The sequence below is a fragment of the Nothoprocta perdicaria genome, unplaced genomic scaffold, assembly GCF_003342845.1.
Source record: "Nothoprocta perdicaria isolate Ctin4 unplaced genomic scaffold, notPer1 scaffold_25, whole genome shotgun sequence".
In the NCBI taxonomy this organism is placed as follows: domain Eukaryota; kingdom Metazoa; phylum Chordata; class Aves; order Tinamiformes; family Tinamidae; genus Nothoprocta; species Nothoprocta perdicaria.
The window spans coordinates 129769-148586 of NW_020455477.1; the positions used below are offsets into that span (position 1 = coordinate 129769).

At 52.8% G+C, this 18818-nt stretch overlaps 1 protein-coding gene across 1 annotated transcript; it reads left to right on the forward strand.

Moving 5' to 3' along the window:
- The first annotated feature begins 15739 nt into the window (after nt 1–15739).
- On the forward strand, nt 15740–17848 carry LOC112947960 (transcription cofactor HES-6-like). The gene is made up of 5 exons (XM_026040139.1): nt 15740–15831; nt 15869–15959; nt 16432–16527; nt 16644–16722; nt 17403–17848. Exons 1-5 carry the CDS (start codon nt 15740–15742, stop codon nt 17846–17848), a joined length of 804 nt encoding a protein of 267 aa, XP_025895924.1.
- Nucleotides 17849–18818: the final 970 nt, after the last annotated feature.

Consider the following 18818-nt stretch of genomic DNA (forward strand, 5'->3'; position numbering starts at 1 on the left):
CGCGCCGCGCCACGGCGCCCCCCGGCGGCGCGGAGGAGCCGCCGCGCGCACACAGGCGAGCCCCGAGCGCGTCCCGAACGAGCCCTCGGGTGGCCCCGAACCACCCAGGGGTGGCCCCCAAGAGATCCAGAGGTGACGCCCCGAGGGTCCCTCAGGACCTGCTTCAACGTGGCCCTTAGGGACCGGGAAGGGGGTGGCCCCACTGTCACAGCAGCAGGTCCGGAAAGCCGCTCGCAGCGGCCCCCAGGGGACCCTCGGGCACRTGCCGAGGGACCTCTGAGGCTGAAAGGTCCCTAAGCAGGTGCTGAAGGTCCCCAAAGTGGCACCTAACAGCCCCCCAAGGCTGTGCCCCCAGAGACACTGAGGCAGGTCCCGAGGACCCCTGAGGTGGCCCTAAAGGACCCTATGGGGATCTATAAGGGGGCCCCCAAGAAGCCACCAAAGCAGTTCCCAAAGTGTGGGAGGTCCCCTGAGGTTGTGCCCCCAGGGAGCCTGAAGCAGGTCCTGAAGGACTCCTGAGGTGGCCTCAAAGTGTCCCAGAGGTGGCACCCCATGAAGTCCCTGAAGCAGGTCCTGAAGGAGCAAGGTAGCCCCAGGGGACCCTCCAGCAGGTCCTGAGGGAGCAAGGTAGCCGCAGCGGACCCTCCAGCAGCTCCCCGAGGAGCTCTGTAGCCGTGTCCCGAAGGCCCTTGAGCAAGTCCCCCGGAGCACTGAGCCCCTTGCCCGCAGGACACCTCAGAAGGGGGGCCCCGAAGCAGCACCCAGGCTTGTGCCCTGCTTGTCCCCAGGGGCCTGCGGCCACACGACGGGTGCTGTGAGGAAAAGCTCCYTCACGCCACAGCTAACGCCGCGCACGAGCCTCCCCCTAAGCCTGCAAATCCCCTGGCACGGGGAGGCTGACCCACATAGAAAATGCCGCTTTTATCGAGGAGGCAAATGACCCAAGAATTCCCCGTATCCGCAAGCCRGCAAATGAACACTCCATGTGTTGCCCACCTGCAGCAGAGCCGGGCTAATTCCTCCCCTTTTCACCCAGGAAATAAAAATAAATCCATACATTTCTTGATGCTCTGTCATGCAAAGCGACGTGTTCTCCTTGGGCTACTAAGCTCTGTATGATCAAATATTAAATCTGAACGAAAGCATGATTCACACCTCTATCACCCTCCACTCCCCAGCTTCGTGACCACAGGACAAATAACATCTCCCTGGCCTTGAAAGGGCCCTGCTGCTTGGCACTGTTTCCCCGAGGGCACCTTCTTCCTCGTGGAAACACCAACGCGGAGCGGGGGAGGCCGTAATGGCTCCCAAAACGTCTGGGAACTTGAGGTTAAAACTTCAAAACACCAGTCCATAAACCACTGGGCAAAACACGTAGTCACCTGGGTAGTAACCTGGGAGAAGAGGTAAGGACTCGTAACCCRGTGGCCCAGCAAGGCCGGTAACCGAGCTGAGATCCCTCCTCACGTTATCAGATCCAACCTGGATTCTCACAAGGGAGCAATAGGCACCCAAGTGGCACCACCTCTGCAAAAAGGGCACGCAGGGACTGCGGTTGCTCTTTGGACGTGTGCCCCTCGTGCCAGGCTGCCTTCCTCATTTGCTCTCCCAAGACATGAAACGCAGGGGTAGCGACTGCAGTCCTTCCTCACCTGACCAAGGTGCCTGAATTGGGAAGAGGACACGCCATGAAGGCAACAGCCCAAGCGGCTTGGCCAAGGCTGCAGCCGCTCCGCGTGGGCAAGGAGCAGGGCAAGGGCCCCAGGCTCCACACGTAGCTCGGGCACAAACCGTTCCCACCACGCTAGGGAGCTCTGGTGATGGAGACCACGCTGGAAGTGCTCCTGAGCTGGAGGTTGTCCACAGAGGAGCGAAGTAGAGGGCAGGACAATGCAGTCCAAGGGTCCCTGCACCCTCCAGAGACCTGTGCAAGGCCCTGTGGCTCAGGAACGCACAACCAGGGCACGATTTTAAGGAAACTTCTGCATGGTCACTGCTGGTATATTACCAGCATACCCCTGTCCAGCTACATCCTGGGCACTATCCTCTAATTTAATTCACTGAAGGGAATTTGTACCCTTTACTGACAAAATACCTTTTCCTGCGACTCTAACCTYGGGTAGCAGTGGTATTGAGACATCGGGTGCTGACGCGGTGTTATATATCGTGCTTGGACTTTAGACGATGCCTTGCGTCGGACTGCTGATGTATTACAGTCCTAAGGTTTTCCGCTAGTTCTGACCACCACGTGGAACAGGTTCAGGATATTTCTATGTCCCAGGCAGGTAACTAATATAATTATTCTTGCTGTGGCAAATACAAATTAGCCTGGACTCAAAATACGTGTGTGTATATATATATATATATATATCTCCAAACATATGCATACATATATCTCAAGTTGATACTGCCCATTAGTACAGTATCGTACACAACATATTTTAAAGTAGAAGCATATTTTTTAATGGAACAAGTCATTAATTTATCACAAGCCTTGATCTGGGAGGAAAACTCGCACCTGCGTGTCTGATATATTACTGCTGTAGAGCAATTTGGGACTTAGTGGCCTGATTTAAGGAGAAGTCCTTAAACCCCTCATGCTCTGCTGCACTGTACATCTTCAGCTGACAGCTTCTATCTTGGGTTTCTTTTTAATTATGTCTGCTGTGTTACAGGTCTCCACATTACTTGCTCCTAATCTCCCTGTCACACCATGGGCCCGCTGTGGAGGCCGAGCCCAAGAAGGGAGGCTTGAGGGGCCGTTTTGCTCCTCAATCAGGAGTGAGGCAGCCCCAGAGCTCTCCGTGAAGAGGGTAGGAATGGGAAGGTTTGGCTCATTGAAAACTCTCAGCATGGAATAAGGATTTGCTCTAGATGTCCTGAGATCACGAGGCAGGTGAAAAGCAAAAGGGAATGTCCTCAAGACACCTGAATGAATGAGCGCCATGGGATTTCCATGTGGGCCTACACACTCCTCTTGAGGCCTGGAGAGTCATCCTCCAAAAACCGCTCTTCCCCGATACCTGGCAGACCTGCTCTTCCCCTAATTAGAAAATTTACTAAATAAATTAAAAACAAAAAATACAAGCATAAGCACAAACACGCTCTCCCTACGCAGACAACAAACCYGACGGCCGGCTGTCCCGCCGCACGACTCCCGGGAGAAGAGAAGGCTGAGAGGGGACGTGATCAATATGTACAAGTACYTGGAAGGGGAATGTAGGGAGGAAGGGACCAAGCTCTTCCCAGTGGTGTCCAGTGACAGGACAAGGGGCAGTGGGTACAAGTTGAAACACAGGAGGTTCCATCTGCATGTGAGGAGGAASRTCTTCACTGTGAGGGTGACAGAGCCCTGGCACAGGGAGGCTGGGGAGTCTCCTTCTCTGGAGGTCTCCAAAACCCACCTGGATGCGACCGGGTGTCCCTGCTGGAGCACGGTGGGGCTTTGAACTGGATGATTTCTAGGGGTCCCTTCCAACCTCAACCATGCTGTGGTTCTGTGATAAACACTCTTCACAACATAGGCCTAAACACAGAGAAAGCTGAATATTCCTGTGGGCTAAGGCGGAAGAAGCCTGGGACAACACCATGCCCCCTCCCGGACCAGGAGCCGTGGTGTTTCCAGGCAAACAGGGTGATGAAAACCAAACAACGTTCATGGGGAGGTYTCAGATGTGGACGGATGCTACGGGACCTGTGAGGCGCCCAGCAAACAGGCCCCGGTGCGCGTCCCTGCCCCGTGAATCAGCCTGCGTTACAGCTCACAAGCATCTAAAAGCCTATGGTGCCAGCGCCGAGGGTGCTGCAGGAGCAGGACACGCTGCCCGCGCGGGCGCCACGGCCACCGGGTGCCCCTCGGCGCGCTCGCCCGGGCCCACGGCGCGGCCCAGCCGCCGGCGAGGCGGGAGGCGCCATTGCCAGGGCGGCGGCGGCCGGGCGGGTGMGTCGGAGCGTACGTCCTCAACCTGCAATTATGCTAAAAGCGTTCAAGTTCAAACAGATAATATTCCGGGCAYGGAATAGAGAGTAGCAAGTGTTAGAGGCAGGCCTCAGCACAGTGATTCAGCCCAGCACATACTGCTGCTTTTCCAACACAGGCTGGGAGAAAGGCCGTGCCACCAACCTGCACAGTACCCAGCCACACACTCCTTACATACTTCAGGGAGATCCAGCTGCAGAGAAAAACCTATTTTTTTCAGGCTCTTTGAAGCAGAAATTGAATTCAACACATTAGAGACCTCTCGGTACAAGAGCAGTTCGCTAATTCACAGCCACGGCCGAGACGGGCATTGTGAATCCCTTAATTCTTACAAATCGGGATGTGAATAAACATGATTTAAAAAAAAATAGAAGCTTTGCTGAAAAAAAGCAGCTATAAAGGCAAGCATGMAGATGCTTTGCTTGGTGGGATGCAATATTAAACCCTTTTGCTGCAGGTTCAAGGTCCCGGGGAGCCCTGCAAGTCAGCACCAGCTCCTCTGGCTATCATCCTGCACCACTCAACAGTGAAAACACTCGGGAAAAAAATACCCCCACCTTCTGAAATGGTGCAAAYTGGTTCCTTTCCAGCACCTCTGCTTTGCTCRCYTCATTTCTTCCTCGGCCTGTGGCTCAAGCAGAGCCCCCCWGCAGACGTGGGTGCCCTGCAGAGAGCAGTGCGGGCTCGGGACGCTCAGCCACCATCCCCATGCAGCCCCACACCAGTGTCGCACCTGCAGGACGTTCCTCAGCTGCAGTGGGGCTCTTGGAAGAGATCAGCACCGTGGCCTCCAAAATAAGGTTTTAAAGTAACACAGCCAGCCCCAGGGAACGCAGCAAGCAGGAGCCAAAGTTTGATTTACTTTTATCTACTCAGAAAAAAGGAAAAAAGGAAGCGTGGGTGCCAGTGGCAGCACCTGCATACATGGCTGGGGTTTCCTGCAGGGCTGAGCACCCCGCAGTATTTCTATTTCCCTTCCACTAGGTATASAGCAGAGTTGACACGCTATTCACATGCATTTTAGCACAATGATCTATACACCCACGGCCTCCTTTACTGTTTTAAAGACAAAAAGAGACTTGGGAAGAGGAGGAGGAGGCAGTGGCAGAGGCAGCACCTCGGTGCCCACCGCGTCACCCCGTGCCCTCGGTGCCTGCCACGCGCTCAGAAAGGGGAACATCACAGACACACACAGATAACCCCACCAAAACACTCATCCCGCAGCAGGAAGGTGAGAATAGAAGCCCCGAGACGGAAGAACGGCGCTTACCGGAGTTAGTCCCTGCTCCCTACGCGGCCATCGCGGCCGTCAGCTGAGCAGACGTGACACAGACCATTTAAAATAATAAACTAGGACTCCCTTCCAGCTCGCCTCAACAAATATACGGAGGATGAATAACGCAAGCCAAGCCCCTATGCTGTGCTTTAATTCCAGAGTGCTTGGGCATGGGCATGCCTTGCTATGATTCAGAGAGCAAAGCCCAGGCTAGCGCTCCTGCCAAGCGCGGCAGGAAAGCAGGCAGGGAGGATATTAGTGCTAGGAGCCACTTCAACTATGCTAAATACCTTCTCCTTCATGTTTGGAAGAGAGAGAATCCAAGGCCTTTCCTGGGATTTTGACTGAGCCAAAAAGTGGCTAACTTTAATCCCTGGGGTTTCGCAAGCGCGTGTGACTTGGCCTSAGACCGCCCCGCGTCTCTGCTGGGCTGCGTGTGCTCAGGCTGGTCTCCGGGAGCTTTCCTCCCATAAAACATCTCCCCTGCCAGCAAGCATTTCATTAACTTCCACTTCACTCCATTAACACGGAACAAATACGCCCTTCAAAAACTTATCCACAGTAGAACAGCACCGATACACCTGGTGTCACCCCTATGGGGCAGAATTTTCTTGCAGGGCTAGAATTTTTTCTTGCAGGGATGCTGTGGTGCATCCTCAATTCAAGCTGCCACTTCGGAATTAAAGCCCATTGCAAAAATATTATCATAGACCTCAAGAATTAAAAGGTGGCAGGCAAAGCTCACGAGCAAATGAGAAGCAATGAGAAAAAAAAAATCTGTTCATTTCCTGGAGAGCAGGAAGACCAGAATGTCGTTTACTAGAAGCATATAATTTTAATAAGCATTTTATTACTGTGGACCAATTGAAAATCCATCTATGAAGCACGGCATCCTTTGCAGCGGGAATGTGCTACACTAAAACCAGAAGAGATTTCCATCAGCCTGGTAAACGTGAAAGAACACAACCCCTTCTGAAAAAAAAGGCTAGAAGAATGCATTTCCTGGGTAACAAAAGAAAAGAATGCATTTCCTGGGTAACAAAAAAAAAAAAAAAGAGCTAAATAGATGACTAATTCAAGAAAACCACAAGCAAATATATCTGTCCATTTGAAGCCATGTGAGAAAAAAATGAGGATGTGGAGACTGGTGACGTGATTAAAGTATATGCAGTATTTTGGATTCTAGTTGCAGTTTTCATCCCTTTATGAGCAGCAACGCTGGGGCAGGGTCTGGATGTGCTGCATGTGCAGGGCAAGGCCTGGGGCCCCTCTGCAGCCACCATGGCCTCGCTCTGCTCTCCTAATGCCTCCTTCCTCGCCCACTTTTAATGTTAATATAGAAAATTATTAAAAGATAAAGGCAGCTCCTGCCAAGGAGCTGTCAGTACACGAAGAGCAGGGACTTGAGGCTGGTTCCTCGTGCCCTTGGACGCTGACTCGTTTCAGCAGCTCTTCCCCGGGGTCACCGCTGCCAGCCCCGTCACTTTTGCCCGACGCGCTGATGTAGAACAGGTCGGGCGGGAAGCCGAGCGGAGCAAGGAAGGGCTATTTTACCAGCTCTGAAAATAGCTGAGCTGTCACCTGATTGCACGTTGCCCGAGTAGGAATGGAGAATAAAAGAAGTCAAGAAAGATGRACCAACATGTGGAGGGGACAGAGGAGCCGCAAGGTGGGCAGGCTGGGAGCGCGTCCAGCCGCAGTGACACAGCCCAGGGGAGCCGGTCCCCATTCCCGGGGGTGCCACAGACCCAGACACCGGCACCGGGCTGCTCCATGCAATTCCTAGATGCATCCTCTTCCCAGCTCACTGTGATGGATCTGATGGAAAACAGCGCTGGACTCTGCTCCTCAGGGCGAGCACCATGGCCCCTGTGGAGAGGGAGCAGGAGCAGCTCCGGCTCCCTGGCGCATCCCGCTCCCTTCATGCCGGCAGCAGTGGGGACCAAGCGGGACTAGGATGCCCCTAGTCAGTAAATTGCAACAACCTCCGTGTTTTAATTTCGCACCTTTGAAGGCAGGGACAGCATTAACCTTCTCCTCCRTTTCCTTTGTCCTTGCAGTCCCTCCCTTTAAATTCCTCTTCATTTTAAAGAAAATCTGAACCCTAGTTCACCAAGGTTCATATTTAAATACCTCCCCTTCAGCTTTGAAGCCCACACCCTCTGGATAATGCTGCCACGCACTTACTTAGCACTTTACACCTTCAAAGGACTTACAGAAACTAATTAATTAGCTCTCCCAGCAAAAAGCTGCAGTGAATGGCATGGGATTAGGGCTGCTGTGTTGGCTGTTGGGCTGGATTGGGTCTGCTGTGCAGCTCAGCTGGAAACTGGCTGCCGTGTATGGAGGAGGTTGGTGCGTTTGACCTTAGAACTGAGTGGCTTTGAAGACCTTAAATACCCAGGTGTGCAGGAGAGCAGCTGCCTGTATGTGTATAGAGGCACTATATGTGTATATATGCATATATAGGCAGACACCAGGGAAGGGGGAGAGGTGGAAACAGGCCCCTGCCTTCCAAACACATGCACAACAAATCCCATCACTGTTACTGTCCCGGATACTCCTTGCAAGTTCCTGTGTTGCTCCTCTCTTGTTTCCTAAAGGAATAAAACTGTAAGCAAAAACAGCTAATGTTAAAAATAAACAGGAAAGAAAAACAGCGATGTGACAGTGTTTTTATTATTATTATTATTATTATTATTATTACTATTATAATAAATACCTCATTGTGGAGGAGGTGGAAGGAGCACAGGTTCCTGGAGAATCACACAGAGCAGCAGTAGCCATCCCGGAGACTCCTCACTGCTCCGTGGGTCCCAGAGGGCCCCCATGAGCCTTGCATTTCCCTGGGGTAATATCAAATCCTCATCCCTATAGAAAAAGGCAGTCTGGCTGCTGGATATATTTGGAAAAGAAAAAAAATAAACAGTTTGTGAGGGAAAAGCTAAGGCTAAAACCAGACCAAGTTCATAAAATACGATGTTTATAAAGCAACAGCATAAGAATGGTCATTGCTTTTTACATTAATTGGTTTAAAAAAGATTTTAAATATAGATATAGGAAAGAATGTGATTGTATGTACAATCCAGGCTGGATGTGGCTTGCAGAGCGCAGGGCTGGCRCCCTCGCACCGCAATGCCCTGTGGATTCCGCGGTGCCGGAGCCGGCTGGGCTGCACCAAGAGCCAGCTCACAAGTGTGGAATAAGAGAACCAGGGGGTTTCACCACTGCTTCTGGCCACTGCAGAACCGAGACGAGCGGAGCCCAGGGATCCCTGCTGGCAATTCCCTCCCTGTGGCACCGGGTCAGGGACAAGAGGTTGCCAGTGGCTCTGCCCGCAAGGAGTTAACGCCGAGCGGCCTCGCTGCTCGCGCTCGGCGTGCAGGGGTCAGGATGTGGCGGCAGCGCCTGCGAGCGCAGGCACTATAAAAAGAAAGCTGCTCCTGGCACGTGGCCAAGCCGGCATGAGAGATGAGTTTAGGCCGAGTCGCAGAGGAGAGATTTGCCTCAAAGTGGAGCAATTCACCCCAGCGCCTCCTGAGCAATGCAGGGGACAAGGACCGCCGGGCCGCTCACACAGGAGGCTGCTCTGCGGTTTCACGGGTGCGGAAGCTGCTCTCAAAGTGAAGCTATTGGCTGCAGTATGGATGAGACATTACCGGTGACACCTGGTCCCATTACACACACGGGGAGTGTGAGAAAGGCCAGAGCTGCCCTCTTGAGAGAGGGGAATCCCGGGGACCCCACAAGGACACAGTGCTCCGAGGGCTCCCGCAGAGCTCGCTGTTTTGTCAAGCTTTGCTCACTTCCTCCTTCACCATCATTTCAGCCCAGCATGTCACCACCCATAGGGCTTATCAGATTTTTTCTTCCTATAACTCGCTCTTGGACTAAGATCCCATGTTGCAACCAGGAGTTTTCTGGATGAGAAGCAGCAGATAAGGCACCCTGCAAGGCCTAGAGCACTGCTAACTGGCTAGACAGGTGACGCGTTGAGCAATGGCAGGAACATCAGCTGATCCTTAACACCAAGGCTAGGGGAGCGCGTGAGAGAGAAGAGTTGAGGCTCACTCACCTGCTGCCATGCTCATAATTATTTCCTACTCCAAGAGTCCACTCCTAAAGATGCTACAGCCAATTCAACCTGAGGATCTAAGGCAAGCGCCAGATAATTTGGGAGTGCTCAGAGTACAGGAGCTGGATTGAGAGATGTAATTAGCCCATTACCTCCAGGGAATGGCATTTCCAGGAGATGTCTAATACCACATTCAGCGCTAGACTTATGATGGAAGTAGCTACACGTAGCATCATCCTATGCCACACGGTCTCTTGCTCCATATGCAGGTGCTGTTTGAGCAGCTGAGCTTCCAGCTGTGCTCTTGCCCTTACCTATACCATGAAGGGCTGGGCAAGACATGGCTCCAAGATGCCACCCCTCAAACATGGACATCAAGGACAGCAATGTGGACACAGAGTCTCAGTCTTGACAAAAGGCTGAGGACAAGGGACTCCGTGGTGTAAGTAAGGCCACTTCCAAAGCAGAGGCCAGAAAAACAACAGGAATATCGAGGACAAGGTGTTTGGGAGCCAGGATTTTCACAGCATCTTCCCCAGCTGTCTTTCCCTCAATGCCCTGTATAAGCAGCAGCTCCACAGCACCTAGTCCGGGGTCCAGTCTGCCCCGAGACCCAATGCAGTTTGAGGTGGGCATGAGCGTAACCAACGTCCTTCCACCCCAGCAAAGAAATGTGACTTCAAGACGGAAGGACAGCCAGAAAAGGCACCGTGGTGGTGCTATGACAACAGAAGGCACAGCATTCAGCTCCCAGATTTCTTCTTCCTCTTTTTTTCCTCTCTCCCTCTCTCCATGCAATGCTTTTCTAGCCACATACCCTCACAAAACTCTGCCACCTCTCACCCACATGCTAAAAACAGTCACCTTGCTGAGATACCGTCACCCAACATCTGTCGAGGTTGCTCCAAGAACGTCAGCAATGCAGCGCTCGAAAGGAAAGGGGTGTGCAAGAGTCCTGCAGGAAACGCGTGCCCCCATGAGCTCTCCACAAGGACAAGGAGGCTGCAGGGAGTTGGAGGCTGTGCTGGAGAAACAGCATCTCCCAGTGTTGCAGCACCTCCGCGCTGCTCTGCCTATGGATGAACTGCAGATCTTCTCACCTGGGGGAAAGCCCAGGACTCGAGCGGGAGGTTGAGCCCTGTGGGGATTTTTTTTTTGGAGTAAACATGCACAAAACTGCCGAGAAGGAGCCAGGCACCCACAAGGCACAAGTTGTGGGGCACCGTTAACCCCTCCTGTCCTGACCTAGAGCATCCTGATTACTCAGCTTGGAGGGGGCATCAAGAAGCCTGTCAAGGAAAGGCAGCACTTGACTGCACGGTGAAGACAAGGTGCCCCATGGGGCTTCCTCAAGAGACAAGTTGGCCAAAGGAGACCCTGTGTCCCCAGGACAACCATTGAGTAACCACCAAGCGGCTCCGGGCTCCGCATCCCCGTCCTGGGCATCCTCCAACCTGCACGGGCACCGACCGCCCTCCGGAGCTGCCAGGGCTGGTCCCCTCGCTGCCATCTGCCCTTCTCCATCGCATCCTGCCCTCGCTGCAGCACTTCCAAGGCCAATCACCTCCTGGGCCTCAGCACGGTCTGCTTGTGCTCTACAGCCTTTGGAAAAACCTTCACGCTTAAACCTGCTAATAAAGGGATTTAATCCTCATTTTTAAAGCTCAGGTTTGAACCAGAACTAAGCTTCTCAAACCTCTCAGCCCRGAAACCTTTCAGTCCTCGTGAGGAGCCCTTTGCAAAGAGCCTCCCCTCGGTGCCCTCTTGCTCCCGGCGCCACAGACGTGGAGCCCAGCTCCCAGGGAGGCCGAGCAGGGTCCCCAGGGACGACTTGTCCCCCATGCCCCTCACAGTGGCCACCCCGGTGACGCCCTCCCAGCCACGCTCGCCTAACCCTTCTGATTTACGAGCGCATTTGCTGCCTTGGTAGGTTTTAGGCTCTGAAACAGGACGAGCCTTGTGCAGATGTAAGTCACCACCTGCACCTCGCTGTCAGCCACGGCTTAACTCTTCACTGCTTGGCACGAGGTCCTTCCTACCTGCCGGTGACGTCATGCCGGGAGGCTGGGACACCAATCAAAAGAGCTTGGGTTGGATCTCTCCTTCCTGAAGAGTAAATCCAACAGGCAACTCCAGAGCAGCCACCTGGAAACTGGCCASAGGGAGCAACAAGAAGGATCAAAGGTCCATAAGACACATAGTCTGCAAGGAAAGGGGGAAAACGTGGCTGTTCAGTCTGCAAAGGAAGTAGGGAAGCTCAATAAAAATCGTCAACTACATCAGAGGCTGGTGCAGAGAAGCATCTTTTCCACATCCATGACAGCAGGACAAGAGATAATGGCTCTGCATCACCCCAGGTTCAGGTTATGCCCATCTCCCTCCCCTGGAGCAAATCCAGACCCCCAAAGGATAGCAGGGAAGCCCAGCAAGCACCACTGTCTTTCTCCAACATCCAGAGACTAAATATGTTTTTAAAATGAGAGAAAATCAACCGCTTAATTTTGGAGTTWCCGCAGCACTGTCACGTACGTGACAGGTTTCACACCCGTTTCACAGCAGGGAAGCGAAGCCGAGGCCAACACTTCCCAAGGGCTGTATCCCAGCCGGAGCCCCGCTCCGCGAGGAGCAGCCCAAGGCTGGGACACGGCCGGTGCTCAGCACCTCCATGAAGCAGGTCTCCAAAGAGATGTGTCCAGCAGCGTGGAGCAGAGCCGGGGTGAGGAGTCGGCTCTGGCTGCCCACACATCCTTCCCCAGCTGCAGATTGAGCTCCTCGTGCTCTGCAAGGTGCAGAATGGCTAGGTTGGAAGGCACCTCTAGAGATCCCTAGTCCAGCCCTGCTCCGCTCAGTCACTGGATCCCAGGCTGGACTACACAGGTGCCCCCGGCGCTCCGTGACCTGCTCCCGCCTCAGCATCCACTGGCACCTTGTACTCCAGGTCCTCCCCATGGTCAGGCTGCTCCATGACACCAGTGTTGGTCCTCACACTGGAGGCCTCCTTGGCCTGGGGCTCCTTTGGGAGAGAGGCTGCAGGCTTCCCATGGAACCCAGCTCCACAGCACCTGAGAAAGCAGGACCAGATATGGAGAACCCCAAAGCACTAGGCACATGGCACAGCCTCTGCTCAGCTCCAGGCCTCTGAGGTCGGGGAGCTCAGTGTGAGGTGATGGGCACCCAAAGCTGCTCCACAATTAGTCCCATTGGAGACAGGAGGCTCCTTGCTGCGGATTTCCAGCCGGCAGAGCCCTCTCTGAAAAAGAGGGAAAAAAGGAGGGAATAGGGAAAGGGTTAAGCCCCCTCCCTCGCATGGTCGCTGCCCGTTTCTCTGCTGGTTATTAGATTGTTCACGGCTCTCAGGTTTGTTTGAATAAGCTCTTTTGTTCCACAGCGTTTTCCCACGTCCCCCCATTCGCCAGGCAGGCGCGTGGCCCGCGTCAAAGAGGGGCTGCGGCCACAAAATCCCAAAGAAACTTTTTTTTCAGAGCAAGACATCTGCGTTGGAAGGATTCTGCCAACATCTGCCACACTTTCCCCATTTTCAAGATCCTTTCTTTCCGTCTTAAAAAGTGCAAGGAACAGATGTTAAAAGTTGTTTTCTTTCTACAGGGTGTGAAATGTAGACAAGGAGCAAAAWAAAGAAACTCCAAGCAGCACCGACTCCTTTCTCTTTCCTCTTTTTGGAAAGCCCAGGGRAAAAAAAAATAAAAAGGGAGGCTTTGTTTGTATCCAGAAWCCCCCTTTCAGTAAAAACCTGGCAGTGTGAGACGTGAAAGTAAAGCAGGAATTTGCAAAACGCCGCCCTTAGTGCTCTCTGGGCATTTGCATTTGCCCGTTGGTGCACACAATCCCGCACAGATGTCACRTCCCGCCTGCAAGGGAGGGCAGCTCTGCAGCCTGCCCGCCCTCCCGAGCCTGGAAAAGAAAGGGGTCAGCCCCGAGAGGTGTAAAATAACTGTTCAGAGCAGGGGCTGCTCCCCTTTTTCACCGAAACAGTGTCTTACAAATGAACCTTGCAACGCTCCCACCTTCCTCTCCCAGGAGCTGCACAAGGGGGGCACAAGGGTYGCGCTGGAGGCCGCCGTTTCCACTCGGAAACATCCAGGCAAGAGGCTGAAGCGGAGGCCGGGCTGAGGAAGACCGTGGGGATGAGGAGCCCAGAGCCACCAGCASAGCCCCCAGGGACACCTTCCCCCCGGTGCTGGGGCCGCTGAGCCCCGGGCCACGCGCAGAGGGTGCGCAGAGCTCCGTGCCAGCCGCGGGGTGCCAGGCTGAGCGCCCCTTGGACGGGCACCAGGACAGCACCCGCTCCCTTCAGGTTCAGTTCGACAGGTTTCTCAGAGCCCTTGGGCAATTTGCTGTCACCCCTGTGATGCTCAGCTGGGACAGGAGCCCAGGTGCCCTTGGACATCCCCTTGCCTTTCTGACCGCCTTGGGAAGCGCTCTCCTCAGAAGACGATGGTGTCGTGGTGGGTAATCAGTCTTCTCAGCGTTGGCCATGCAGGACTTGCTTTGAACCTGGGCAGTCAGGTCACAAGAAGCAGTAGCAGCTCCCAGACCTAAAAAGACACTAGAAAACTCCTCAGACCTGGGGAGGAGCTTTGCCCCTCTGTGCCAAGCCCAGGGCCACCAGCTCACACATCAAAGGCCCCTATCACAACCCATAGGGCCACTTCTACAGAAAGCCCTGCTGCTGCAGCCAGGAGGTTATAGGGCCACCCCAGCCACGCRTCTTCTCAAGACAAGCAAGCTTTAAACTCCTACATTGGCTTGGGAAAAACTGGAGAGACCAAAGGATTCAAACTTGGAGCGCCTGGGGTTGACAGGGCTCACCAAGGACAACAGAACTTGAATTTCTATTCAGGGGACACATGAGATATGCCCAGGCCTATCCCCTAACTGCATCATCCCTGCATGACCCCAAGTACAAACCACTACATTTCCTGCTCAAATCCTCCTTTTGCCCAGCAGGAAACACTCCGGCCATCTCAGGCTCTCTCCTTCCTTAACCTTTYAGGGTGCTCCTAACACGGGGCAATTGCCCCCAAGCTCCACATTCAATTGACAAACAACCCCWGCCTGCAAGATGTCACACTGGGGACATGTTTCCACCACAAGCTCATGCACACAGACACGAGGTAAATATGCTTATGTATACATACACACATCCACCCACACAGGGTTTTAGGGACGCAATGTCCTCGCTTTGGCTCCCGGGCTGCACGACGCCCACGGGCCCCGGTCACGCTGGCGATGGGAAAGCCCGGGGCAGCTTTTGGTTCTTCCCAATTGCTGCCACCTCTTCCTGCCTGTTGAAAGAAGGTGACGCTTTCGACACCAGCACAGAGGGCCTCACCTGGGGGGCTCTACAGGACACTGCCAAATCCTGCTCATTAGCAAAGCAGCTGTCAGAAAAAGCAAAAGCACCATCATCAAAGACGCCTTCATACTGCCCCTAAAAACAGGCAGAGCGAGGAAGCACAAGGATGTCATCATGCACCAAGTCTAAAGGGCCATGGGTTTTTGCACTAGCAATAGTAGCAACAATCCAAAAAAAAAAAAAAACCCAAATAATTAAAAATGACCTCACAGCCTTCCCTTGAAGGCCACTCAACAGAAATCTTTGCAACACCATGGGAGGGAGAAGGAATTGGGACAGAGATTGTAAATTCCATGCAAAAATCCGGAAGAATTAACAGGACTGAATTCACCTCTCGGTTGGTTTGCATCTGAAATTGTCCTTAATTTCTATGTTGAAGTCCATGCAGCAGTTCGAAACCGAAAGGGCTGCACATTTCCCACACGCCGAGGTGTGCAGAACAGAAACCAGCCTCTCACGAGGTAAATAAGGTTCCACCAGATTTTCCCTGGAGGATTTGTGTCATGGAAACTGTGTTTCTACGGCTGCCTGCTGTCAACAGGTTTTAACTGATCATCATTACCTGGTATTAATAAACCCTGCGAGCAGGAACTTGTAGATGCAGGGATCTATTATTAAATTATTGGCTTAAAAAATTTAAAAAGGCAGAGGCTCAGGGGAGCAGGTAAGAGAGGGGCATTGGCACAAGGACATGAAGGGGGGAAAAAGACAGGCAGAGAGGAGGCTTTCCCAGGTGTAACTCCACTGGTTCCCGGCTATTGTTTCCCTCCCTGGGAATCTGTGCAAATTGAGCAAGGAGCCACGCAAGCTGCTCCGAGGGCGCCCGCTTTGCCTCCCTCCTTCCTTCCTTCCTTCACAAAGGATTCCTACAAAGCCAGGCCTCGGAGGCTGGACATCTGTCGCCGTTTGGGGGGGCCGCGGCGGTCATTGAAAAGAAGCAGTGACCTGTCAGCTTTGATTGATGGCCACAAACCTCTGGGCTCGACCCCTCGTGTGGGAAAAGGCGTCCAGCCAAGGAAAACCCTCTTTCACATGCTAATGTGGGGTTATAAATACGGCCGGAGTGCCGAGGAGAAGCAAAGAGCCCACCAGGGAAGGCAGCGACCTGGCACCCAGGGAAGGAAGCAGGGAAAGCGGGAAGGAAGGAGGGAAGCAGGGAAGGAAGGGCCTCCCGTGGCCCGCGGGCTGGAGGACCATGACGGCCACTGCCATGGCTGTGCAGAAGCTCTCCAGCACCAAGGAGGAGCGGAAGGTAGGTCCCACTCCGGGCCGACCGGGAATTCCGGGATGTGGATGCTGGTGCGGGCTCTTCTATGGATAATGCGGCGCAATTGCAGGCGGAGCCTCTAAGAAATGGAAACAGAGAATTTTTGTCCTTTTGTTATAAGTGTTTTCTCCCGCAGGCGTTGCTTTCTGTTTCCTTTCCCTGTGTTAGGGAGGTGCCTCTCTCTTCGGTCGGGTTGGGGACACCCTGAGGAACGTGGGGTCCCTGCTGGGGACCCGTCCTGTCACCCCACACCGCCTCCATCCAACCCAGAGCATGGGGCTCCTCAGGCCCAGCCAGACCCAGGGCCTTGTCCTGCCCCCGGGAAACCAACACGGTTCAGCTCAGCCCCCTCTAAAACCTAGCAGGGCAGGGAGGGAGGAAATTCTTTGCACTTCTTCCTCCCTTTTTATTTATTTATTATTTATTTGTGTTTTCCTATCCACTATCCCCCTACCAGTTAAGGAAACCTCTCATTGAGCGGAAGCGCAGGGAAAGGATTAACAACTGCTTAGACCAGCTCAAGGAGACCGTGGTTGGCGCGTTTCACCTGGATGTAAGTGCTCCTTGCRGTCCCTTTGCTGCTGGGGGGTCCTTCCCTCCTCCTTGGGACAGGCTCAGCAGTGCATCACTCACCCCCGTGCCTCCAACACCCAATTCTTGCTCTCCCAGCAGTCCAAGCTCGAGAAGGCAGACATCCTGGAGATGACCGTGAAGCACCTGCAGAACATCCAGAACAGCAAGCTCATGGGTGAGTCCCGCGGCACCGCCGAGCGCGCTGCGTTTTTAACCCGAGTTTAGCATTTTAATGCAGTTTAGCACTAGCAAAAGCCTCTTTCAGGCCTGTGGGGAGGCCCGGGCTTTGTTTTGGCCACTAGATGGGGAGCTGGAGCTGGATGCTTTTGAACCAGCGATGGTTTTTCTTCYAGCACCGGGTTCTCCTTTTGTTCTGGCTGCGCTTGCTCAGCTCCCTCCCTGACCTTCCTCCTGAACCCTGCAAGCCATTAACATGATAATAAAGCCCAATTGAAGCAAATTAAGACGAAATCGGTTCGAAATCAAACTAGCCTCCCAGCAGCCAGTAATTGCGCATTACCTAATGATTTTTCAGAGTCTCCAGGTGTTTTACAAAGGGGGCACAGAGGTTATTGTGCTCTGCTGGAAAACTTCACCAGGGTATTGGAGGCCTGTCCCCAAGCCCATTCTCATCTGCATCAACTGTGTAGAGCTTTTGTCTCACCCTGAAACAGAGCCCTGACCTCCCGCAGACCCCACAGAGGCTCTCCACAAAAAGCCAGGATAGTTTCCCCATTAAACCACCCAGCCCCCCAGAGCCAATGCACAGGGGAACCTGCTAAATGCTTTTAAGTGAGAAGACCCCACTGCAGCTCTTAGCCCTCACCAGCCTCAGTTGTCTCCTGTTCCACACAGCTGACTCCAAAGTGGGCCTCGAGGCGCAGCAGAGATACAGCACGGGGTACATTCAGTGCATGCACGAGGTTCACAACCTTCTCCTCACCTGCGAGTGGATGGACAAGACGCTYGGCGCACGGCTACTAAACCACCTGCTGAAATCCCTACCCAGGTCTGGCGAAGACACCTGCAAAACAGCACTAAGGTCGTCGAGCCCATCTCAGCAGCCCGTCCTGACCCCCAAATCCCCCCCGAGCCCCAAGGGAAATGCTCCTGGCAGAAGCCCTTTGCAGGAGCATTTCTACCTTGTGGAGAACAAGCAGGCTTTGAAAAACGCCTTCCAGCTGCCACCACCATCTGTGTTCAGCCAGGCCGAYGCTGTGCCCCCCAGACAGGTCCTGCAGCCAAATTTCTCCCACAACAACCCTAATATGGGGTCGTTAGATATGTGGAGGCCATGGTAAAGTGTGCTTTAAAATGCTTCTCCTAATCTTAGACACTTTTATGTATGTATCTTATAGATATGCCTCTTTAAGACACTTAAGGAACAAGTGTGTTCCTGTAGGTGTATTAAAGACCAGGGTACTTCATGACGAAGTAAACCTACGTGTAGCCTGCATTGTAGAAGGCTGCTATTATTTTGTATTTATTTAATACATCTAAATTATTGTATAGAATTGTCTCACGCTCCTTAGTGTATATTAGCTATATAACTTTGTTCTCTCTTATGTTCTTAAAATAATTAGCCTCTTATTAATWAAAATCCAAGACAATGAGAAACAGCCCTCTCTTGCACCAAGCTTCCCTCTCAGGTCTCACCTAAGCAGCTGATTTTGCTGGATAAAGGAGAAAAAGGCCAATCTTCTTTTTATTATTCTTATCATCAAACATGAGTCATTCCAGTTCTAATTCCTGCAAGAATGCTGCAATGATTAGAAGGAAGAGAGAAGGGGAGAAACTTTGTTTAGACATTTTAGGTTGTTCACATATATTTGGGGTTTTCTGTAGTGCTCACTCTAGCTATGCTTTTCCTAACCATCCATGCACGTTGGCATCAGTGTTAAAATAGTGAGGTAGGTGTAAATATATATGCTACATATAGTTACATTTAGAAATTTTGTTTACTTACCTAAAAAATTCTAAATGACCTTCGAAATGTTACAATTGATTTTTGTCCAGCCTTGTCCTTTCTGCTCTGAATAAAGAATACTTGAGGGTCTGCTTTTGTTTTCTTCKCTTGCAAGTGGTTCTTCCTTAGCAGCTGAAAGACATTTTTCTCAAATCTTGCTCCTGGCTCTTTATAGAAGCAGCAGCACTGACACCACACACACAAAATCACCCGGATCATGGTAACACTTCACATTATGAAAGAAGTGATAAGCCGGGCTCATCAACCTGGCCAAATACTCTAGGTTTTACCTGCAAGGGAATCAC